Below are 24,529 nucleotides of genomic sequence, written 5' to 3'. Positions count from 1 at the left end.
CAAATAGACATAGAACCATGAAAGTGCCTCTTAAGTCAAAAACTATTACAAAATCCCTGGGTTGTTGTAGTGCTGAGGTAACATGACAAAATTATTTCTGCATGCAGTCATTTGCATAATGCAAGCAATTTCTTTGGCAGACCAGAATCCAGCTGGACATGCAAATTAGTATTTACATTTTCCAAACATCATTATTTCACAAAAAAGGAGTTTTTTCTAATCAATGGATGTTTTTATTTTAAATCAAAATGGCCCGTCATCTGTTTCTGGTGTGACAGGCGTTGGGGCAGCGCAGAAGTCCTGACTTCTGATCCTTGTCCTGGGGGTTGCGGTCTGTGGCAGTGACAGCCTTCTCTTCATGGACAGCAATCTGAGGATCTCGCTCACCTGAGACTCAAGGACCGACAGTCGGCCGCTGAGGATCTGGATGTCCCCCTTCAGCTCTACCTTGGCCTCGTGCAGAGTTGCTTGAAGGAGAGCTTGCTCAGACACGGGCGGTACGAAGGAGTGTTTGAGCGAGCCCTCGTTCTCCACCCCGGGGCTGTGTCCGAACGGGCTTCTGTCCATCGGACTCCTTTCCATCGGGCTTCGCTCGAACGGGCTCCTCGAGTCCCCGGCCCTGTCGATGCGCAGGTCGCTCTTGGTAATGCCGCTGTCGCAGGAGTCGGTTTTGTGCAGGCCGCTCTTCTCTTCCCCTCCTTCCCCTGCGCTGTTGCCGCCTCCTGCGCTCCCCATCTCCCCACCTTCTTCTGGATCCAGGTTCTTGCAGTCAGCAGGAACTCGTTCTGAGGCCTGGGACCCCTCGACCCAGTCCTCCTCTTCTTTCTGCGGCTGCTTTTCTTGCTCTACCGCAGGTGGTGCCGGTGCAGCTGCGGTGGCGTTCCTGAACTTTGCCCAGCCTCGACCTCCTCCACTGCTGGCAACCCCACCTACAGCTCCACCTGCAGCCTTGCGCTGTAGAGGACTGTCGACCCTCTTGCACTCTTGATCCGCCACACCAGGCCTGGGTCTCGCCTCCACAACCTCTTGCGCACAACTTTGGTCTGACTTCTCGGTGTGGACAAACGTTTGTGGGCCCTGCAGAGGGGCGGAGTCACTGCCTGTGCTTCCCTCATCTGCGCAGGACGTGTTGTTCTGCAATGTGGAGCTGTACTCCTGCTGCTGAGAGGGTTTGGGCTGACATACCGTGTAAGGGTTGGAGTCAGTGCGATGGCGGTGCAGGGGCTCCACCTGCACGCAGTTGTGCTCAAGGTAAATCTGAGTCTGTCCCGGCGTGGGAACGTCCCTCTGCTGCTTGAACCTCTGGAAGAGCTTGCGAACCGGGTGGTCTTCAGGGATGGAGAGAGTCACTTCGTTCTTCTGGCGCTCCTGCTCCCGCTTCACATCAGCGATCTTCCTGAAGACTATCTGCAAGAGGGACGGGTCAGTGATCTGTGCATTAGGACGGTGATGTGGGGTATACTCATTGAGAGGACATTTAAATTACAGTAGCAGGGCAAGAACCACTGCACATTGTGACCTACTTGGATGAAAGACATTATACATATAATGCAGCAAGGATTACGGTCTACAGCTACAATGTATCATGAAATATTTAAGACTCGATAACAGCAATGCACTTGGGAAACCGTTAGTTAGAATAGTGGTACGATATCTAGGCCTTGACTCCTTCTGAATTCCCTTAGAAGACAAAAGAAACGGGCAAAGAAAAGCTGATACTTCTTAGCTCCTTGCTTCAATTGATCTTTATTACAAGCTTTATATCATTTGTTTTCAAAATATTTTATAGTTGGAGAAAATTGTGATAGTAACCATGAATGCTATAAATTCTAGTCCTTGTGAGCAGATTCAAATGTTACAGTTCAATTGACAGTTATGCTAATGGGAAAATCCCACATGTCGAATGTTCATGAGACTCTATAGAAACCACTGGAGATTTGAAAAGCCCTTCCAAACATATTTTCAAAAATATATCGACACACTCCACTTGTCTGTGGGTTTATCTGAAACTGAGTAAGTGAGGAAATGAATTGCTGAAACGATTGCTCAAACCACTCACACTAAAACAAAGAGGGGAAGGATCTACTATGTAAAAAAAAAATTTACTCAAAATGTGAAGGCAAAAAGTAAAAGGGTGATAACACATTGTTGAACATAGAAAGCAGTGAGTATTTGAGCAATTAGTTTGAGGGATTGATTACATGGATTCTTACGTACCAACCATCTGTAATCCACATGCAGACACACCCTGCTACTGTTTTAGCAAACACTTAACTCAAAACTAGTCAACTGTATACTTAACAGCAACGAGGGCAGAGAGTAAATGTTAAACCTGTGCAGGCATGAACAGCCTGTATGAACAGTTTCTAAATCTGTCCAAATGAATAATAGATTGCCTTATTTTCACTGAATACAGTTCGAGTATGGGTCATGAATCTTTCAACACGTCGTAATAGAAAACAGCAGCTCTAGATTTGACTTCAAATTGTTTTGATTAGTAGATGCTTGACTGAGGCAGTGTGCTTCTCACACAAGCCATCTCCTAATGGAGCTGTAACAAACTAGCAATTTCAGATAGATAATTAAACATTATGCAATCGTTATAAACGTGCTTCTTTTTTGTAAACACAAATTTTAGTCTGTTCACATTTCCTCCTCAAAAGAGCATACTTAAATAAATGTTTGTTTCAAATCTCTGTTGAAACTTTTGTCTTTTCCATTTCAGCACAACAAACCACATGTACCAGAGTGAATTTAAAGGGAATACTTAAGAAGTTACATAATGCTGTTCCCATAGGATAATACATAATACTATAATGTCTGCAAGGCTGGACCCAGTGAACCAAGGCTCTAATCTGTGATGGCATTAAGATGTACAGTATAGCCTGGAGATGCTCTATCAAAAATTAACTGGAGACTGACTTTGGACTCACAGAATAATTATTTCTGACTATAAAAAAAGATAATTTCCAGATAATTGTCCCTCATTATCAGAAAGTCATCCTGGCTTCAGTCATCTTTTACAAATTGGCTCTTTAATGAGGCTGAAAATTAGGGGCTTGATAAATGGCTTTCTTCTTGATTATAATTTAGAGGTGATGAGACAGTGATGATTTTCACTGAAATTTGGGGATTGTCCTACAGCATCTCTTTACTGAAACATTACCAAACAAGGTACAGAAATCTGAATGTTGACTTGAAGTGGTTTAAGTGTGCATGTGCCACATTGTTTCTAAATTAATAAATAAAAGTAAGGATTAATAAACTGAAAAACTCCACATGGATTTTTAACAATGAATAATTGTACGGTTTGGTTTTGTTGATTTAATCTACTTTAATGACTTTATTTAGTTTTTGGGATTGTACATTCAATCTTTCAATCTCTCACAAAATACAGTTTGTGTTTGTGTACATTCCCACCCACATGCAAGCTCAAACCATTGTAGTTTGCAAGCGCAAATGCAAATCATAACTTGAACTATGAATAATGTGAATGTAGCGGGTAACAAATAAGACCAGACAACTACTGACAACTTTGACATTTGAAATTTAGGTATAATTTAGCAGCTTGAGGCATTCTTACCCGTTTGCGTAGGTTGCAGGTGAGGATGAGGTTGCGGGAGAATGAGTTGGCGAAGGCTGTGTAAAACTCCAGCACTCTCATCAGAGCTTCTCTCCTGATGACGTGCAGATCGCAGTAGGTCAGAGCGCGGACGTTGGCACAGGCTCGTGCCATCGTGGCCTCTTTCCAGAAGACATCTCCAAACACATCGCCTTTACCTGCATGGTGCCAAACATGATCAGTCGATTTACAACGGGCACAGAGTGTTGAATCCTTTTATATAAATGCCTTATGTGTTAATAACTTGTTTTTTACTTAAATACATAAAATCTCCTTCACAAGGAAACCCAGTGACATACAAGTAAACAAACAATAGACAATACAACTTACACATATAGTATAGTATACCCGTTGCACATATAGCATACATATAACATACATAGGAGAAAGAGAGGAACAAAGGAGGAAGGTAACAGGAAAAACTCACAGCTAAGTTTTGGCATCATGAATGGACTTAAGGCATGTGAGTTTCACCTGTTGGACCCATGGGACAAATTATTTCTGAACAGTGTTTTGGGGAGCGTGTCTATGTTCCTTCAGCCCTATGTTCCCTCAGCCCTATGTTCCCTCAGATCAGTACCTCTGCCAATGAGGTAATGTTTTCGCCCCCTAACTCTAACCCTCTGAGGCTGAGGGAACATAGGGCCTAATTTGTATGGGGGAAAAAATTCATAGGGAACATAGGGCTGAGGGAACATAGGGATGACCCCTTGTTGGGCTAATCCAGGATCCAGTGATGTGCCTGCTAAATAAATTGGGTATTATCCATGCATTGGGCTATAGGTCTGTATGAAACACAGCTGAGAGAGAACATTATATCACATATCTTTGCCCATGAGCTTAAACTGGGCCCAGTCTGTTTCATAATACTGTGTCGGCTTACCTAATATGGCAATAACCTCATCATCCTGGATGACTTCTAGCGAGCCGGAGACGACAAAGCAGAGAGTGTCAACGCTCTCTCCGATGTGGAAGATGAGGTCTCCCGGTGCGCAGTGTGTGGTCTGAAACTCCACAGCCAGAGAGCGCAGGCAGCCGTCGCTGGCCAGCCGGAACGCCGGGTGGTCGTTGAACACCTGTCTGTTGAGGTGGACGCAGATGTCTGCTCGCATGTCTTTGGGACAAATGGAAAGGACCTGAGAGAGAGGATGAGATTTTACACCAAACAGTTATTGTGCTGGAGGGGCATTAACTAAACCCCAAACCCAAATCTGTGTAAAGCCTGACATCTAATGGTAATAGCAATCTGCTATTGGCTGATCTTTGGTGCCAGGTGATGTCACCTTCTATAGAGTACAACGGGTGGTGATAACAATGTACTCACATTTGAGGCCAGTTCATATCGACATGACCTCCTGCCAACCCTGCCCACCTAGTTTTTATGATATTATTAAATATGATAGCACTTTTATTTTTAGTCGGTCAGTGACAGAGCTGGCAGCTCTTACATCAGCTTAATCAGCTCAACTTTGGACTTATACATTCATAAAACATGTGATATGTGCACTATAACCCACTTTCCATTCAGTACATCTGAATGGAGAGTGTATACAACTGTATAGCTGTTTAACTGTATACAATATTCACTCAAATAGAATATTGTTGAATATGGTTGAGGAGCAGCAGACGTTGAGTTTGGGTTTGGTTCTGGCATTACTCAACCATTAGCGTTGTTTGATATTAGCCTAGTTTGATATTATGACATGAGATATCGCAGTGTTCGTATCATATCATATCAACGCAGTATTACTACTACTATCACAACTAATAATAATAACAATAATAATACCTTATCTGTGTCAATGCCCTTGGACATGGCCCAGGTGGAGACGATGAAGTCCATGACCCTCTCACTCAGGCCTTTGGGAACCTGGTAGAGCTTCAGGAAGTCGCGCACGTTGTTGAGCATCTCATGGTAGCGGTTAGTGTTGGTGTACATCTGCTGGAAGATGGTGGTGACATTTCCAAAGATGGTGGCGTACAGCAGCGCTACAACCAAAGATAGAGAGGAAAGAGTTGATTTACTTGACAACATAGGAAAAACAGAGGGAAGGAGAAACCCTGATAACTAGAGGGACACATAAAATATAAGTATAATCAAGAATGTGAGGACTAGAATTGTAAGATTTTGTTCTGCTATAGATGAATTTCTGTTGTACTTCACGTCCAAAGACAAATATGAGGGAAAGACGCAGGTTTCCAGCTTTGGATTATGGGTCTACTGTATGGTGGCCTCCATGTGAAACCATGTTAGAAGAATACCAGGTGTTGCAATCGGTATCATGAGCATAACATAGACAATGATGCCTCATTGATGTGTTTCATCAAAGCCAAAATTGCTCTGTCTCACATCAAAGTGCATATAATGGGATTTTGTGGGGGAAACTTAGTGTGCTCCGATGCAGAGTAGAATACACGCTTGACAATATGGCTGTCTCAAAATCAGTTAAACTTAACATACACACATATACGCACAGGCACATGCACAATGAGTGGTGGATCAAGCCCCAGCTTAATTTAGAATGCACATTTTCTCAGCAAGAGGACTCCGCTGCAGCGCTGCAATGACCCCAATGAGTCAGTTAGTATCCTTTATGGTGAGGTTTTACCCACTCAAGGGGAAAGAAGCATCTCCAGTCTTTGGAGCAGGATCACAAAGGTTAGGGTACATATCCAACGTGATGGCTCGTTGTCCATTTACTACATTCTAGCCTGCGGGCAAAATCTCCCTTTTCTTTTATCGCTCACTCCCTTCATCCTTCTCACATAATTACTGTATCTGTAGCGGAAGATTTATGGGCCGTAATTGAACCCGACACTCAAGTGTGACTGAGTGATCTTCGTGATCCGAACACCACCCGAGTAATGGGTGTTTACTTTCGGAAGCAAAAACCTTGAAGCGCGGCTGTCAGTTTAGGTTTCCCTCAGTCTTTTTTATTGCATCACTCTGCATGCTGTTTTAAAAAGAGCGGGCCAAAGGTAAGTAAAGACTGACGATAAAAGAGACTGTTACTGTAACACCAGTTGGTGATGAAGACGAGACAAACACCAGCATGAAAAAAGCTATTTCTATTTTCCTGAAAAGGCACAATATAAGCAAAGTGAAGTTGATATTACTTATTATCAGAGATTCAATAACTTCACATAAAGATTTTTATTAACCTAAAAAACTCTTTTTCATGAATAAAAAAATTGTATAAGCTGGGTTTAGCTGAGTTTACCCTACATTACATAGTTATACAGTTAGGAGAATAAGAAAGAAAGACTATTAAGGCACAGACAAAAAAAAGACACTACATAATAAGCTTGGGATAGAAGTCTCTATCTACATCTTATCTACATCTCCTCCTTTGTGATTGATATAGATTTAATAACGGAAATCCATAAGTGATAATGGCTTTTACCTGGATGTTGTTAATATTTTGTACGTTTGGTGGATATGGACTACAAGAAATTATAAAAGGGATCAATTGAGGCAATAAAGAAAAATATATTACTAGGTATGTATTTTGATTTGGAGTGAGTGAATCCACGTTGAGAGTTTCCATTTTGTGGTGCATAAAACTGATTTTTACAGCCTTGAGCTCGAGCATTGTAAAGAGTAAAGCGTAATAACAATGAGAAGTGGTTGAGTAGTTTCAGTATGAGAGCTTTGTAGATTAAAATAGATTCTCTTTTAGTTGGTCGTGATGACCAACCTTCAGACTCACACGGCAGGCTGCGATGGGTGCTGAAGCTGTCACTTTTAATTATCCACAGAGCTGAGAGCTAAACTGTCTCTAGTGGTTCAAACACGGAGGCTGTGGCTTAATGTGAATTACATGAGTCAAGAACAGAGCAGAAAATGTCACACTCTCAAGGGTGAAAACAAGATTCATTTCTATACTAAATGCCAAATTCTCTCACTTTTACTCAAATATCAAAATGGATTTTAAATGACAGTTTATCATCTGTCCAGATGCCAAGATATTTATGATCTGATAATTGGTCTATTTGGATTCCATTCAGCAAAAATACACATTATTTACATCCAGATTGCAAGTTTTTCTTCTCCCTTTGGATCAAAGGTGACAGTGCTCCAAATTCCACCTCAGCCCTTCCTCGACGCACTCTAAGTGTGTTAGACCTAAACCTGACACATCCTTCCTGATTCTGTTAAAGCATTTTGACAAGGTGATCCCGACTAGAGCTGTGAAGTAATTCCTAAATGGGAAGGGGGCCGGTCCTGACGCCCCGGCTGTGCAGCTCTGTGTCACAACAAAGGTACTGTGAGCGGTATCAGGCTTGTCACACTGACTGGAGGAGCCGCATGGGAAGAGAAGCACAGGAAACACTGCTAGGAGCTGTCGTTTTCCTGAGATATTATAACAGATGAGACTATGGGGGTGACTTAAATCTGGTTTATGTACGCACAGCAGGCAGCCAAATGACAATCCTTCAAAATGCCCACAGCATGATTGTAACAATTATTTGTGACCTCCCAAATTTATTTCCAGACATCAAAAACTAGATTCAGTGTGCATTAGAGCAGTTCTTGTAACCTCAGACTCCCCCGGTGGAGCTGCTCTCTGACCAAATGTACCAGAGTATATTTATATGGAGCAGCTTCCAGGTGCGAGTGTGTGCATGTGTCTAAACCTCCTTCATCGACTTCCCAAAGCTGTTGCTATAAATAAGAAAATGCTGCAAATCACCTCGTCTGGTTAAATAGGAGATAAAGGAACTGCATTCCTTTGAAAAAGTCTTTAAGAGAGAAGACAATACTCTCTCCATACCCAAGACACCCAGACTGTGTCTGCTGGGTGACGAGTCTGAGATGAAAGGGATTAATCAAACACAATTTAAAATACTGTGCTCGGGTTTGGCAATGCTTCAAAAGCCCCAAAGCTCCAGTATTCAAAGAATGGATGGATGCGTTGGTAAAAACATCTTCATATGAAATTATGTTAAATAGAAGGTTCCAAAAAGCTAATGGAAACACTAAAGGGGTATGGGATAAAATGTTATGTTTTATGAAAGGTACATGAAGGGATTTTAGGCAAAGTAGACGAAGAAATAATCCTTTTTCTCTCTTTTTCTCCTTCACTGAGAAGAGGAATCATATGGGTCTGTTTCACGTTCTTGGAAACCGGTTTGAGGTATGTGTATATAAAATAGAAAAATAATATGTCAGTGTGAAAATATATGGCAATGTGGAATGATATTCAATTCATTGTGCTAATAGTTTAAATTTCCTTGCTGATATGCAAAATGATTTAAACTGTATGTAACTGCATGTGCATGCAACTTATTTTGGAGCAGCTTTCTTTGCCAAATTTCTTATTTGGAGTAACTTTAGATCCAGAACAGTTATACATGTCAGTGGGTTAGGGGTTGGAAAAAACAATGTTCAACTCTACAGCACTTATCCATATGTAAATACCAGGTGTGTGTTGATCATTCTCTGCATGGATTTGGCATAGTATCTGTGGAGATCCTCCTGAACCTCCACAGCAGACATATGTTACTGCACTGGCAGCTGTTAGATAGCCAACAGGCCGTGGAGCACATTGTCTTGTCTTGCATGCAAGTAAATGCATCCAGATTGTTTCGCCTTCCTGCAAGCTTCTACTGGCAAATTATGAATGGATGAACGCGTGAATGAAATGAAAATAGCGTCAAAGGATGTATGGTTAATTTGAAGAAGATTATGGCCAGGCACGCTCTTTTGGCCTCCAATTGGATTTAGTTGGACTTTCAAGGTTTTATCGTTTATCCGCTGAAGAAGAAAAATAGTGGTCACTTCAATTTAAGTGACTTTGAACGTACAATTCCATTTGACAAACTCTCCACTGGCAACTGAGCAAATTGTTCAAGGATTTGAGCGATTTGTCAGAGGCAATTGGGAGAAGAGAGGAAAGCCCTGTGTGTGTGTGTGTGTGTGTGTGTGTGTGTGTGTGTGTGTGTGTGTGTGTGTCTTAGATAGCTGTGTCTTTCCACTAACTGTGGCCACCACTCATACCAAGACAAGTAATGATAACGTTAACGATATCTAACAAAATCGGTCACCGTTCTTCCAATATGGATGTGATTCAGATAAAGTTTAAGATTCATCTATAAGCTGCATCAATAACAGCCATGTAGCCACAAACTAAAAGCAAATGTGATCTTTGAAACACTTTTTTTTTAGACCTTACACCACCTTTAGAACAACTGGTAAACATGGTAGTTAATGTTGAAAAGCGATAGACTGTACTTACATCCCACCATCATCATCGCCACGGAGAAAATCTTTTCCCCATCCGTAGTCGGAGCAATGTTGCCAAATCCAATGGTGGTGAGGCTGGTCATGGTGAAGTAGAGGGAGGAGATGTAGAGCGTGTCCTTGCTGGGACCGCCTTCCCACTGGCCCGTCCCGCTTGTGTTGTAGCGGTAAGGCGTGCCGATGCTTAGGGCCAGCTGGTAGAGCCAGCTGTCGGTCTTAATGGTGTTGGTGGCCTCGTCGATGACCTCGTAGTCTCCGATGCTGTACCAGATGCAGGCCAGCCAGTGGGCCACGAGGCCGAAGACGCACACCAGCAGAACCAGGACGGCCGCTCCGTACTCCAGGTAGTGGTCCAGCTTCCTCGCCACCCGGCCCAACCGGAGCAGTCGGATCACCTTCAGAGAGCTGAACAGGCTGCTGAGACCCTGGAGAGGGAGATGAAGAAGGAGGAAGAGAAGAACCACATAAACTGCATTAAGTGTTTCCTTATAGATACAATAAGTGCAATTCAGAGTCCATTAGAAATGTGGCTGTACAAAGCATTTAGAAATGCTTGGATATGCACATTTCATACAGAGAAAAATTTCCAGTGTTAATGAGTGTTGATTTTTCAGTGACAATTATTTGGAGCTGACAGGTTTTTGGAGAGTTGTATGTCCACTAAAGCTGATATGGCTTTTTGGCCGGTGTTCAAAACTATCTACAAGTGTTAACTGTGATGGGTGTGTGCATTGATATAAACACTGGCACTGCGTTTATTTTTACACTCTCAGTTAAATTAACACTGATGATTCTGCTGTGTAGTGTGTGTACAGCAGTGAGCAGAAGTTGGAAAATCCTGCATGACTTGCCTGAATCTTTTTATTAGAAAATTTTATTAGAATCTGGTTTGTCACCATTCTCAAAAATCACTCCATATTTCTAATGACCAGAGTTTGCTTGGGGTTTGATTTTGCGATTAAACTTTTGAAACAAGGGTGTAGTCTCAACATGAAGTTCCTTACTGGGAGAACAGAGTCTTCTGTCCGCGTGGTATTCCTGTGGAAATTTGAAGACTCACGGAGATGACTTGCTGGAGAGGCAGCTGTGATGGCGTCCTTCACAGAGACACAGGCAAGGAGAAAAATCGTATAACTTACAGATGAGACATACTGATGCCTAAATCATTTCAACAATAAATGAATCCAAAACTAGAAGTATTGTCAGAAAATTGTCATTTATTCACCAGTAATGGGGTAGTGTTGCGATTCTGGATTCCTGGCTTTGGCATCAATACTTCCATTTCCATTCTAATTACCAATGTATTTTTCATTCTGCTTTTTTTAGTCGTTCTAATTCCAAGTATCATCAAAAATGGCTTCATGGATGGCACTTTGGGTCCCTAAATATATTCAACTTCACCTACCTCATCTACATTTTCAAAGGCATTGATGATGTCATACGGCATGCAGGACAGCAGGTCGATGACGAACCACGTCTTCATGTAGTTCATCCGGATCAGCTTGGCGTCTGAGATGACTTCTCCAGCAGGACCCACAAAGGTGGTGTGGAAGTTGAGCACAATATCAATGAGGAAGATGACATCGACGACGCTGTCCAGCACCAGCCAGGCCAAGTTGTTCTGCTTGGTCTTGAAGGAGACATTGTAGGGCACCATGATGGCCGTGTAGAAGGTGAGGATGAGGATGACCCAGTCCCAGGTGGTCTTGAAGGCGCAGTAGTGCAGGATGATGTGGGGAGGGGTCTTAGGCGCCTCTTGCTTATACTGAGGGAGAATATCTGATCCCAGCTGGAGAGCCTGTAATCGAGAGCAAAAAGATATTCGCCGTCACGATTATAGAACTGTACGCATCGAAGCACAGTGGTTTCATCAGATTCATTAATCATCAACACTTTCCATTCTGGCAATCAAGGCTTGAAGAGGTTTGCTTCACAGCGAGACATCCATCATTTGAAAATGTGACATCAACCCTCACAATACTGATTAATAACACTCAGTTGAAGGTAAGATCCATTCTCTGATACTCTTACACTGATATATATCATCAGTCTGTGATGTTCAATGTATTCCAGGACTGCTGAAATTGATTTTTTCTTTCCCTCAACCTGGTTTATCTACTTCTACTTCAGTTAGTGATTTCCTACGTTTCCCAGAATGCGTTTGACAAGTAATGATACTAGGTTCTTGGTTGGAAAACCCATTACTCTTTTACAGACTGGCTCTTCTATGTTTTATAGATATTGAATAGTCTTGAGGTAAATATTCATTTCTAAAATGGATATATAGCATTTGAAAACAAAGTCTTCACTTCCACCTGGAAGCTGCTCACCTCAGCCAGTCTGGAGTGTTTGTGGCTGACCTCCGTCTTGCTCAGCGGAGCTAACTGCTGTACCAGGTTGCGATTGTTGGTCAGAGCCCGAGTCAGCCTGGCAAACTTGGTCCATCCTGCCCAGAGATAAGAAGACAGACTGCTGTATTGCTGTACACATGACAACCATTACTGTGCTGTTAACAGAATCCTTGACCTGTTTCATGCAAGCTATCATCTTTATAAATTTATATTTTAATTTGAAAGAAGGAGGTTTCCATTGGGAGTGAACAAGGCAGAACTGGCAACAGATTTAAATCTTGACTGTAAATCCAGTCAACTGTAGTGGGAAATGCTTGTGTTAAACAGACTGAAATCCCATTATTTCCTCTATGTCTGAGCAGTATTTACAGTAGAGTACAGTGTACTATTTATAGTACAGACATACACAGCTATGGTTACCATTCCCATGTGGCCTGAGTAGCCTTTCTTTCTGCTTGATGTGAAAGACTTAGTGTCAGTCCCCAGGGATGCGGCACTGTGCAGACCGTGGAGACCAGCGCTCACTGACCCGCACAGGCAACACCTGGACAGCTGTATGTTTCATACCAGAAGAAACGTCTGTTAAGTCACAGCCACTCATGTGTGCTTGGGACTTTTGGCTGCACTGTCTCCTGCAAGGTCTTCTCAAGTTAAAATAGGAGGACCTGCACTGAGACTCACTTAAATAATCAAGAAATATGTGGCGGTGCACAAAATTACAAATGCTGCAGCCACCAGAAAGAGCTGCAGGAATAAGCAAAACACAAGCTGACAAAATAATCAATACATTTTATATGAGCAGAGTAAGTGACATCTGTTTTGTCTTGGTCCAGCTAGGGAAATGTTTCTTTGATGCAAGACTTTTGAATATTCTCAGAAATAGTGTCACTGACATTATTTTTGCCTCTACTTGAACTTGCTCATTGGTAGTTGATTGGTCAGTTGGTTGGTTGGTTGGTTGATTGATTGATTGATTGATTGGGTGATTGGTTGATTGGTTGGTTGATTGGTTGATTGGTTAATTGTTTCATTCATTGATTCATTCATCCATTCATTAATTCCTGTATATATATTTGTGTATATATTCATTTGTTCATTCATTCATTCATTCATTCATTCAGAGAAGTGACTACAATGAAATACTATGAAGGCGATAATAGGTTGAAACCAATTTGCTGGAAGCCATTTGGACTGAAACTTGGACTGAATTCATTCTGACTGGAGTCTCAAAGATTTTTTCCACTGGATCCCTGTAGGATTTTCTCTCTCTGAATATTCAGATTTTACAAGCAGTGAAGTATAGACATGAACACTGGTACTCACCTCTGGTTGATTCATCTTCAATCGGCTGCTTGAAAAGTGTAATGTCTCTGAAAGTGCAGAGGAAAAGAACCACCTTCTCATTTTCATTTCTGATTGGGGCTACCTGCATATAAAGCCAGATCGGTGCTCCTGTAGAAATCAATAAGAAAGAAACAAAAAGAGAAGACAGTTGTACAGAAGAACAAAAATGAAAAACGATACAGCCAAAGAGGAAATTGGAGTAATATTATAGTGGATATGTTACTACTTGTAAAAAAAAGACCCGTATGGACACATTAAAAACATGTCATATATCTGGGCCAAGTTTTCAACATTATATCACTTTTAAAAATACTTATTAAGATTTAAAAATATATATATATATATATTGGACTTAGTAGTGATACTCACTATTCTTTGCATAGAGCAGCACCTCAAAGAAATGGGACTCATAGTTATCAAAGGCCTGTCTGATTTTGTCTATGGTCTTCTTATCAGTCAGGTCTCCATACATGAAGCTGCAAGTTGGAGAGAAAGAGACAAAGAAGAGGAAGAGAGTATGTTGGTGGAGAAGAGATTTAAAGACAGTGGACTGAGCTTCTATTCTATTTTTAAGATTTTACCACCTCCGCATTTCTGGTGGCAGTTCTCCTTCCAGCAGAGGCCTTATAATAGAAACCCTCCACCTTACAGCCCACTAGAGAACAGTCAACCCCTGCTGTCTTACTTGCATGTGCTGCTCCTGTGCATGACTTCAGCTCTGTGGTAGCCTGACAGCTTGCAGAATCCATCGTTGCTGTACACGACCGGCCATTCCACTATCTGTGCATTTCCCAGCAGGAAACTGGTTTCTGAAGCAAAAGCACAGACATGCAAAAAAATGTCAGGAGTCTGAAATAGAACAACACACTTACAATCCAAAGGCGTATTGATCACCTGTTGATTAGCGATGCCTTCAGGAGATTTAGGTTTCCGCTACTTGGTAAAACCAGGGTTTTCCCATTATCATTAGAACTGGATTTCCCTCCTAATATGTTCTTCTTTCTGCATTGCTGTCAATGGATATTTTTGTCAGTTGTGCTGTAGTTTCAAATAAGCAAATAATGTCTTAAATCCTATGTTTTAAAGTGACTATTGTCTCCTATAAGCCCTGCTGACCAGTGTCATGAATTAGCCAAAAATCAGCATATATATCAGAAATATTCAATACAGGCATTTAAACCAGTATATAGCAAAATCTGCTTTCCATTTGGTTTGAGTCGATTAATAACATTCTTATTTGCAATTATGAACATTATTACAACAGAAAAACAATATATCGTTTTTCTGTTGTTATAATGTTCATAGTAATCAAGAAGAACCAGGAGAACACTGGGAAGAAATTGTTGTTGATGAAATGTTTATGTTCCATCCTTAATGTTGATGAAATGTTTGTGAAATGCTACAAAATGCTCCACCTTTACAACAGTTTGCAGGGAGCTGCAGTCTCTAGGGAAGTGGTTTGGAGGACAGTTTCTCCAAATGCCAAGAGCACAATCACCATATGAACTGTCAACCTTAGGTTGTTAGTAAGTTGACCATGCTACTTGTTTATTTTCAACTTAATCCTTGAGTTTTTGGATGTGTTTGTGCTTTGAAATACATACACATAAACATCACACAATAATGAACCCACCCCACAGGCTAGTACAGTGTTTACAGTGTAGCCTGGGAAAGTTCATTAAAGTTTAATCAGAAATAATCATTCAAGTTTCAGATTAACACCAGGGTACATACAGTATGTCTGAAATGTATTAGAGAGCGTATATAATAATTACCTAATAATGTTGCATTATCTTTGTAATTTATTTGGCATGCACTGCATCTGTGTGTGTTTTTGATGAGAACCTCCACCCACACACACGCACGCACGCACACACACACACACACACACACACACACACACAGTGAGACAGACAGGTAACGATACACGGGCAGGCAGCTCCATCATCATCTTCACCATGGCTTCTGCTGCTTTCACATTAGCAACCAATTTCCCCATGCAGTGTACTTGGTTAATGGCCCCGAAATGAAATGAAATACACACACACACATATAGGGAAAACGATATCGGCTGGTTTCACATGCAGACTGTCCATCCGAATGTGACTTTCTTATTACAGTAATAGCCTAATTACAGTAACAGCCTAATCCAGTGCAATATTCCGGCTACCTTTACGAGATAGGCGATAGAAATACAATAATCCATAATGACTTTTATACGGAAACTAAACAAATATCACGGCAAAACTAAAATGATAGAATATCCTAGAGAAATATTCCGGAGATAAAAAAAAAAAACATCAAATACGATCAGGTCACTATAAACTCATTTACCACACTATAAGAATATTATAGGGATTTGTCTTTAGGGTTGATAGATATATAGGGTTGATAAGCCAACTGCTGCAAAGCAAACAGATTCACTTTCTCACTTTTTATCATCGTCAGATATGATCGTCTGTGTGTTGAAATCTCAAACAGTCCTTATTACAGGAATTCAGTCTCCCGTCTATTGAAGCTGCTCCATGCAGCACAGCTTGATGCCAACATAAATTGGCTTTCTATCAGCTTTGAAAGATGGTTAATGTGCGCAATAAAACTGCTGCAGCATCTCCTCTCTACAGCTTCACCACCCGAGATCATATGGCAACTCTTACGAAAAAGAACCATAGTAATCCTATAATACATTTTAGAATGATGCTAAATAAGACAGGAAAAACTCTAAACCCCTTTAGGGATATTATATGAATAGTATAGTGATTTTTGTTAACAGTAACAGGAATGAATCGGGGGTCTTGGAAAAGAGAAGAAGATTAGACGCATAATTATTTCAGAGTATCATGAGTATCCTACTGCATTAGCCTACATTTTGCCTGGATAAAGTTGAGTTGTAAAAAAAAAAAAAAAAAAGGTGGAAATAACAAGAAAGTGTTCGTTAGGTGATATTGCTTCCTATTCAATACGACACTACATGAAAAAAATATGGGTTTGCTTAAACATTTTCCCAAACCTGTATGGTTACTTATGACTGACATGGCAGATATTGATAAACAGAGACTGATTCTTATTTCTTTTACAAAATATATAACTTACCACTGGAGCGCCGGACGATATTTTCCAGGAATGTGTTCTGCGGAGCCACCAGTCCTCTCTTGCCCCCATGCATTATGGAGGGCCCGGGTTCAGGAGAGAGACTCACTGCTGCCTGCCGGTCGTCGTGATGGATCTGCCCCCATCAGTGGTCTGCCCGCGATGCGCCTGGACCACCAGCGTCAAGCTCGCCAGAACGACGAATGGCATTTCCGTTCTTAACTTTCAAAATAAAACCATCATTGAGGAACGTGTGGCAATGTATTTACAGGGCCGCCAAAAAAACACAGAGAGACGAAACATGTAACATACAAGTTGGAAGGATCTCCACTACCTTAACGAGGACAATTTTCACGCATAGCTGTGGCAGAAATGTCCTTAATGTTTATGTAATGTGAGCTCCAGTAGTCTCGAAAAGCCACCATATGTGATGCTTTTATTTTGAAGGAAAGCCACCTAACTTCCTGTATTATTCTGGTTCTCTCTGGGTGGGAGCCTGACAACAGAAATAGCTGCTTTAAAACAACTTGGCACATCCCAAAAAGATCTAACGGACTGGCCATAGTTTTTCATACACCTGTTTAATTGGTTTTCTTGTTGTTCTCTTTCGTGTGTGTGTGTGTGTGTGTGTGTGTGTGTGTGCGTGCGTGTGTGTGTGTGTGTGTGTGTGTGTCTGATTACAAATAGATTATTACAGTATATTGGTATTTCTGTGACACATTTTGATAAAAAAAAAAAACATACTTCACGAGCTTGAGTGTGCTGAAAACAGAGCCAGTTTCACTCCACTGTCCCAAATTGACCAACATGTAATCTACATCTACAAATAGCCTACGTTTTGGACACATTTTGGTATATTTTGTAAATATATTCTGAAGTACAGTATGAAATGTAATTTTTGTGTAATTCACAGTGAATCCAGCAAGTGGTGGTAATGTAACATTTTGGATACCGATCGAAGAACAGGAAGTCAGGCGAGGAGGAGAAGCGGAAAAGCCGGAAGAAAAACAGGAAGACCCGTTGACGCAGTTAGCTCCATAGATGAATTTGGACGCAAGTAATGGTTAACTCTAACGGACTTTGGAAGTTGCTGTCCAAATCCTCCGCTATACAACCGAAATGCTGCTCTAGAGCTGTCGAAAGTCCGGCGGTTTGACTGCGGATACCACGGCGTAGCGCGCACCGAAAGTAACGGCTCCATTTAACCTAAAGCCAAGCCAATGTTATTGTATGTAGTTGGTTATAACGGAATGCAACGACCGTTACGTTGCATTTCAGCCTAAACTCCTCTGATGAACATGGTCTCCATTTTTACGACGGCAGACTACTGTGTGTTTTAGACAGGGATATACACCAGCGGGTTTCTCTTCAGAGATGGCGAAGGACTTTGTTAAGACGTTTGTACGACTGTGTAATTACCTGCAAGAACCATGTCACGTAGCGAGGTTTCAAAATTTCTGCGGCATTAAAGGCACATTCCCGGATAAAGCGAGCAGGGCGGGCGACGAAGTCAACGAGCCCAGTAATGAGGAAGCTGGTGAACCGGAGTTTCCCGGGCTGAGAAAAAGGCCCCAGCAACAGGAAGACAACAACAGCTCGAGCGTTGTTGGGAATGGGGCAGCCGTGCCAGAATCGTCCAAAACAGCGGGGGATGAGACCGGACCGCAGGGCAGCGGGATGCCGGACAGCGGCAGGGCAAAACCCCTCCGCAGAAACTCCCTGACCGGCGACGTGGGCCAGGAGTTCATCATCCACAACAAGCTCCTGTTCTATCTGTTCACGTTTGGGACCGAGCTCGGCAACGAGATGTTTTTTATTATATTTTTCCCTTTCCTCTTCTGGAATGTGGACGCCCTGGTCAGCCGGAGACTCATCGTGGTCTGGGCCTGGAACCTGTTCGTGGGACAGTCCACCAAGGATTTAGTGCGCTGGTCCCGGCCGGCATCCCCACCTGTGGTGAAGGTTGAGGTCTTCTACAACTCCGAGTACAGCATGCCGTCCACACACGCCATGACGGGGACAGCGATACCCTTCTGCCTCTTCCTCCTGTCGTATGGACGGTGGCAGGTGAGCACTTGTTGCAGGCTCATTCAAAGTGGCCAAATACAGAAAAAACAACCATAGTTTGCTGTAACAGTGTATAGCGGTTACTACTTAGTTACAGGCATGAGATGCAGTGCAACAAGTTTCTCTTTATGCTCTATGCTGATGTTATAGTGTGATATAACTACAGTATTTGCCCTGAGTGCTTTCAAAACTAGACATCAAACAATATTTTGTCACTCACATATGATAAAGGCACAATATGCAATGTAGAGCTGGAAAAAACGTGATAGAGTTATGACCATAGTCAGGTATGACAAACTACAACTAGATTCACAAATATCACAACTTTATGCCCAAGTAGAAACATTATCCTCCTTATCTATTTAACTGTGTTGCCCTAGCCTGACTTTGCCCCATAGGGAGTAGAAAAGTTTAGTCTTGAAAGCCACATTACTTAGTCTTAGGAGAAATGCAACAGCTGCAAGCATTACATTTACATTTTAGGTGTTTAGCTGATGCTCTTATTCAGAGAAATTTACAATGAGCGCAACAATAGAATAATTGAAAATTCCCAGATTGCCAGGATTAAAAGCAATCAAAAGATACAACAGATATTCCTGTGTCCTAAGAGTGATCAAGTATAATGGAGAAGTACTAGGCAAAGAGTGAAAAAGTAGACTTTTTTTAATAAACAAAAGCGGAACATATGGGAAGATATGGGAGCGGTGAATGTGATTTTGAGAGGAGGGGGGTACAGTAGGGGACAAGGGGACATAAAGTGTCTTCTGAAGAAATGCATTTCCAGGTTAAGATGGAAGGATGTGTAGGGAGTGGGAAGGCTTTTCCATCGTTGGGGAATTAGGAGGGAGAAGCGTGTTGGCTGGGTGGAGTGATGGCCGGTCAAGGAACGGAGAGCTAAACACCTGGAGCGCAGCTCCTTTAGCAGACTTGTACACCAGAACAAGGGTTTTGAATTGCATGAACTGGGTGAGGGCCAGAGGGGCCCCTGAGGGGTTAGGACTTGAAGGTCAGGGAATTGAAGACATTTATGAGGAGAGAGGTTACAGAGTTTGCAGAAAAGGAGGAAGCTTCAAAACATGACTCAATCTAAAGTAGTCAAAAGGCATATGCTTTTCATACAGTGACCTTTTGCATGATTTCTTTCTAAGATTGAAAATATGCCATCTAAATAGTTAGATTTACTGTATATTTTCCTAATATTGTCAACTGCAGTGTAGTAAATCCAACGCGGTGAGATTTCTTTATAGGTATTGAGCATTTACTTTTCCACTGGGAGTGAATTGTCCAAGAGATTTGATGTGACTGAGCACATTGTTAGTAATGCCAACCAAGGCACAGCAGTAGCTTCCCACTGCCAAAATCCTACTGTATCATCTGATCACGGTCGTAGCATTGTGAGTGGGGGAAAAATCCATGCAGTGAAACAAACAAATCAAAGAAGCAGAACAAAATACAGCAACACACAATGATGTAATCCAAGTAGCACATTACTATGTAAGGACTAGGCCATGCATTATCTCACATGACTGAGTTTAAAGGCCTGATAACGGTGGGTATTAAGGATTTGTGGAAACTTTTAGTCTTCCAAAATGGGCCTGTAAAAAGAAGAAGTTCTTTAGTTTGACCAGAAAACCATGGTCTTTTTTTTTCCTGAAGCCACAGGACGTCTGACACTATTTTGTCATCTGTGTTAATTTCCCAATGTTTTTCTTTATGCTCTCTCATAGTACTCTTTCCAGTTTGGCTTGTGTGTGGCTGTCTGCTGGAGCGTCTTGGTCTGTGTCAGCAGAGTCTACATGGGTATGCACTCTATTCTGGTAAGCATTATCAAAGATAAAATCCCTCTCTGAAATATCTAGAAGCATATGCAGAGTATTTTCACAGCGCAGTATGTCAGCTCAGTCGGGTCGATCCCAGCTTGCTGAAAAAACGCTTGGTAAGGACGGAGGAAGAGGACCTCATTCTATTCATAACTGTGTTTCAACTATGCAGAAGTGTGGGAAAACAAAATGTGTTGTCTCTGTTTTGTGGCGCTGCAAGTGTGGAATATCTGCCAGTCCATCCATAACAGTGATATATACATTATGTAACATCACATGCACTTTGGATGGCTGTAAATGCTGTGGCTTGCTTAAAATATATCTGATGCTGCAGTTCATTTGATGTATCATAGAGTATATCTTTAACATACAATGAAAGCACCACACCTACCTGGCTCCATACTGAAACCAGCTGGGCACATGTGAGATTTCTGTGATTGGTGGACAGTTTTCCCAGCAGAGCTGTCAAACCAGTTGCAGCCAGCAGATAAGAATAGATTCTGTAATGGCACAAACCCAAAGCCTGTGGAATTGTTTTCTGTATGTCCCAGTGCTTTTTTTATATGTATTTTTTTTTTTATTTTAATTTTCCATCATATGCACAACATATATGACCATACATACATAATACATGACAATAAAGACAAATACAAGACAAAATGCATGACAATAAGGACAAACCAAAAAAAAAAAAAAAAGTATGTCCCAGTGCTGACATCAACATAAATACATTTCAGCCACATCCTTAACATGCAGTCAGGCCATTACACTATGCCCACCCTTTTCCATATTTGAAACATACTGAAGAAACGTTGTGAAAATTTGTGATTAGTGGACGGCTCCCTGTGAGCAGAGTCCATCAGCAAATCACAACCAGTAGATAAGGTTAGATTAGATCCTGTAACAGCCTCACAATCAATGCTGGTGGAATTTACTTCGGTTCAGCAAGTTCCAGTACTACGTCAGTTTGTATACGCATCAGCAGCTCTACTGTTTTTTTCAGGAGTTTTAAATGAGATGTTGTGATGAAAAGTTTTCTATAGCGCCTCCCACAGGGCAACAGCCAGAAACTGCAACAAAAGGTCTTTGTCTGTTTGAAGATGAAATACAGTAGATCTAAAGGAATTTAACAAAGTTGGGAGATGCCAGCTATTATTGAGCTTTACCTCTGTGTGCATTACTGAAGTTGACGTCATGAAAATGTCAGAATACCTTTTTATTATACTTTCTGTCAGCAAATCTCACCTCATGACCAGAAAGTTATGCAATTTTTGTTGGACTTGCTATATACAGCTGATAAAATATGAAATCTTATCATGTGGAGGGGTTGAATTAGTTTACTTAAAAAATGGATGTATAAATAAAAAATATGCTTCTTCTGACAGTTGGGTATATCTAGCAATTATTTTTTATAAAAGCGCAAGTATGGGGGACATTGACTTGGCTGAATTTTGGAGTGACTGCTATATAAACATTCCTAGATCATAATTCTCACCACTGTAAGTATAAAAAATTGTTTTATAACAGGTGTTTATCGTTCACACAGTTCCTTGTGTCCCTGTCTTGCAGGAGGTAATCACTGGCTTCCTGTACAGCCTTCTCATCCTGGCCTTCTTCCACACAGTTTTGGACAAGATCGACAGCTTCTACATGATGAACCACTATGCTCCACTGGTCATTGTGGTTTCACATGTGAGCCTGGGACTCGTGGCTTTCTCTCTGGATTCGTGGAGCACCTCGCGGGGCGACACGGCTCAGGCCCTGGGCACGGGTGTAGGGGCTGCCGTGGCCACCCATGTAAACCATCAGCTGGGGCTGCTGCTTGATCCGCCACTGTCAGCGATGCCTCTAACTCTACCACCCATAAGCACTGGCTTGGTGGTTCGCTCCCTGCTGCGCTTCCTGATTGGAGTCGCTGTCCTCCTCGTCACGAGGATGGTCATGAAAGCAATGACTATTCCATTCTTGTGTCGACTGTTTGGGCTGCCCTCGAACGACGTCAGACAGGCAAGGCAGCACATGAAAGTAGAGCTGCCGTACCGTTACATTGTCTACAGTGTTGTGGGTTTTAGTTGCGTCTGTGTGGTGCCTCTCCTCTTCAGCATCTTAAACCTTGCCTGAGTGTTGTCTGCAAATTCTTACGTACTACTGAAATTTCACCTTTACACAGTGAAGGCTAACACAGCACTTGGATACATGCTGCTTATTTTGATAAGAGAAAAAAGGCCCTGTTTCTGCATGGCAGAAACCCATTTAAGATCCACTTGGTCAACACAGTAACACGTTTCTTCAGCCAGCATGAAGTTGAGTGGAACTTTGCAATTAAAGCTGGGGTAGGCGAATTTGGAGAAATTAAGAATTTGAAAGTATACAACAAAAAATCCCTCCCCTCCCTCTCTGCTCCCTCTCTCCCTCCCGCCAAACGAGGCTCAGTTGCGTGCATGAGGGGGGCAAACTTGATAAATTCCAAACCTTTTAAACAAAACACAGCACTGCTAGCTCAATGTAGTTGTTACTAAAACATCTCAGCGAATACAATTTTTGTCAGCATAGATTAACCGTTGCGGTTACAAACACACATTGCTACAGACATTGATCGAGCGAGGTTCACTCTATGTGGAGAGAGAGAGCGACAGCTCCTTAGCAGGCAAACTTGATGAATTCCAAGCCTTTTATGCAAAACACAACTCTGCCAGCTCAGTCTAGTTGTAACTGAAATATTAGTCCGCAAAAAAATATTTTTTGTCAGACATAGACTAGCTACTGCAGTGTCAAAGCCATAGCTACAGTAGCTACCTAACAGCAGTTGACTGACTTGAACGTGGCTCCTTGCTGATGAACAGTCTTATGCAGTGGGGAAAATAACTGGCTTCCTTACACAACAAGTTTAATCCAGTTCCAGTATTCAGTTTGGATTATGGCTGTTTCACTTCATCTCTTCTGTGAATATAGTAGTTTTCTCTCTGCAGTTTGCAGGGCAGTCAGGACTAGACTGTCTGTACACGTGTGATTGACAGGTAGGGGCGGGACCGGGACCCCTCCTTGCGGAAGAGCTGTCCTGATTGGTTCTTAAGATCCGGGCGCCCTCAAATTTTGGAGTGGCTGATTACAGGGCCTGGGACAGCCACAGAGACCAGACTTTTTCTCAGAGCATTTGATTTATTGAATTTAAGCAAATATCACCAAAATGGTTCTAAAAAAATTGCCTACCCCACCTTTAAGGAATCTGTCAAATGTACTGTAATGATGCTTGTATTCAGTAATAAAGAATCTATGTCCATCTTTTGATCAAAATATAGCAGAAAAATGTCAATAGAATATTCCATACTTAAAGAATAAACAGAATAATGAATCATGAACCAGTAAAGTGTGAACTCACTTGTTGCCATTCTTGAGCGGCCTGGAAACAGGGAAATATTTTAGGGTTAGCTCTGGGTTACAGTTGACAGGGTAGTTACATGATCGTTGTTTACTTAACTACATGGAAGACTCAAGGAAAATGTCCTTCACTATTTTTAGTTTGTGTCTTAAATGGTCCATTTCCACATTAGCCTGGCCAACAGGCTGCATAGGCCAAAAAATACAAATACTGGGCCTACAACGGTACAATAAATGCAGTAGCTATTCACCATCATTTTGTACATTATCTTGTGCTACAAAATTGTTTAAAATTGTCTAAAGTATGAAATTCTAATTGTTTGGTAAGCATTCACCCCCTTCACTAACTTGGGCTGAATCGTCTCACTACAACATTTCAAAACATTCATTCATACTTCATCTTTAGTGCATATAGAGACATTTTGAATGCATTTATAGTGTAATTATAGTGTACAGAAAAAAATCTAAGAAAGAAAGAAACAAACTAATTGAAGCAGCCAAATCAGTCCAATTCCCTGCAACAAATACTGGTGGAAAGAGTACAGATTCAGTTTTCTCAAGTACAAGTGCTGTTACTGCATTTACATGTTACTCAAACCAGTGTAGCAGTAGC

General features: G+C 41.7%; 2 protein-coding genes across 2 annotated transcripts; one reads left to right on the top strand and one right to left on the bottom strand.

The window, feature by feature from the left end:
* Positions 1 to 243: 243 nt before the first annotated feature.
* Positions 244 to 16,727, bottom strand: kcnh5a (potassium voltage-gated channel, subfamily H (eag-related), member 5a). Its single transcript, XM_071543743.1, has 12 exons — positions 16,655 to 16,727; positions 14,247 to 14,370; positions 13,931 to 14,037; positions 13,541 to 13,669; positions 12,197 to 12,312; positions 11,272 to 11,664; positions 10,871 to 10,963; positions 9,862 to 10,291; positions 5,412 to 5,611; positions 4,506 to 4,758; positions 3,584 to 3,780; positions 244 to 1,407 (listed from the first exon to the last, which is right to left on the bottom strand). Exons 1-12 carry the CDS (start codon positions 16,725 to 16,727, stop codon positions 244 to 246), a joined length of 3,279 nt encoding a protein of 1,092 aa, XP_071399844.1.
* A 911-nt stretch (positions 16,728 to 17,638) lies between these two features.
* LOC139664783 (sphingosine-1-phosphate phosphatase 1-like) lies at positions 17,639 to 23,920 on the top strand. The gene is made up of 3 exons (XM_071543738.1): positions 17,639 to 18,718; positions 20,446 to 20,535; positions 22,108 to 23,920. The coding sequence occupies exons 1-3, from the start codon at positions 18,026 to 18,028 to the stop codon at positions 22,657 to 22,659; spliced, it is 1,335 nt and encodes a 444-aa protein (XP_071399839.1). The 5' UTR covers positions 17,639 to 18,025; the 3' UTR covers positions 22,660 to 23,920.
* The last annotated feature ends 609 nt before the right edge of the window (positions 23,921 to 24,529 follow it).

This window comes from Centroberyx affinis, unplaced genomic scaffold, assembly GCF_046629955.1.
Source record: "Centroberyx affinis isolate AG114_WGS23_722 - 3 ecotype Tasmania unplaced genomic scaffold, CSIRO-AGI_Caff_v1 ptg004372l_1, whole genome shotgun sequence".
Taxonomy (NCBI): domain Eukaryota; kingdom Metazoa; phylum Chordata; class Actinopteri; order Beryciformes; family Berycidae; genus Centroberyx; species Centroberyx affinis.
Note: the sequence above shows the minus strand (reverse complement) of the source record. Positions and strands in the feature narration are given on the sequence as shown.

Coding starts and splice junctions, on each gene's coding strand:
- kcnh5a (XM_071543743.1), bottom strand. CDS start 16,727: ATGCATGGGGGCAAGAGAGGACTGGTGGCTCCGCAGAACACATTCCTG. Junction 12,313..13,540: donor TGAAGATGAATCAACCAGAG/GTGAGTACCAGT, acceptor ATCTCTGGGCAG/GATGGACCAAGTTTGCCAGG. Junction 11,665..12,196: donor AACACTCCAGACTGGCTGAG/GTGAGCAGCTTC, acceptor TCTCGATTACAG/GCTCTCCAGCTGGGATCAGA.
- LOC139664783 (XM_071543738.1), top strand. CDS start 18,026: ATGGCGAAGGACTTTGTTAAGACGTTTGTACGACTGTGTAATTACCTG. Junction 18,719..20,445: donor TGTCGTATGGACGGTGGCAG/GTGAGCACTTGT, acceptor GCTCTCTCATAG/TACTCTTTCCAGTTTGGCTT. Junction 20,536..22,107: donor TGGGTATGCACTCTATTCTG/GTAAGCATTATC, acceptor CCTGTCTTGCAG/GAGGTAATCACTGGCTTCCT.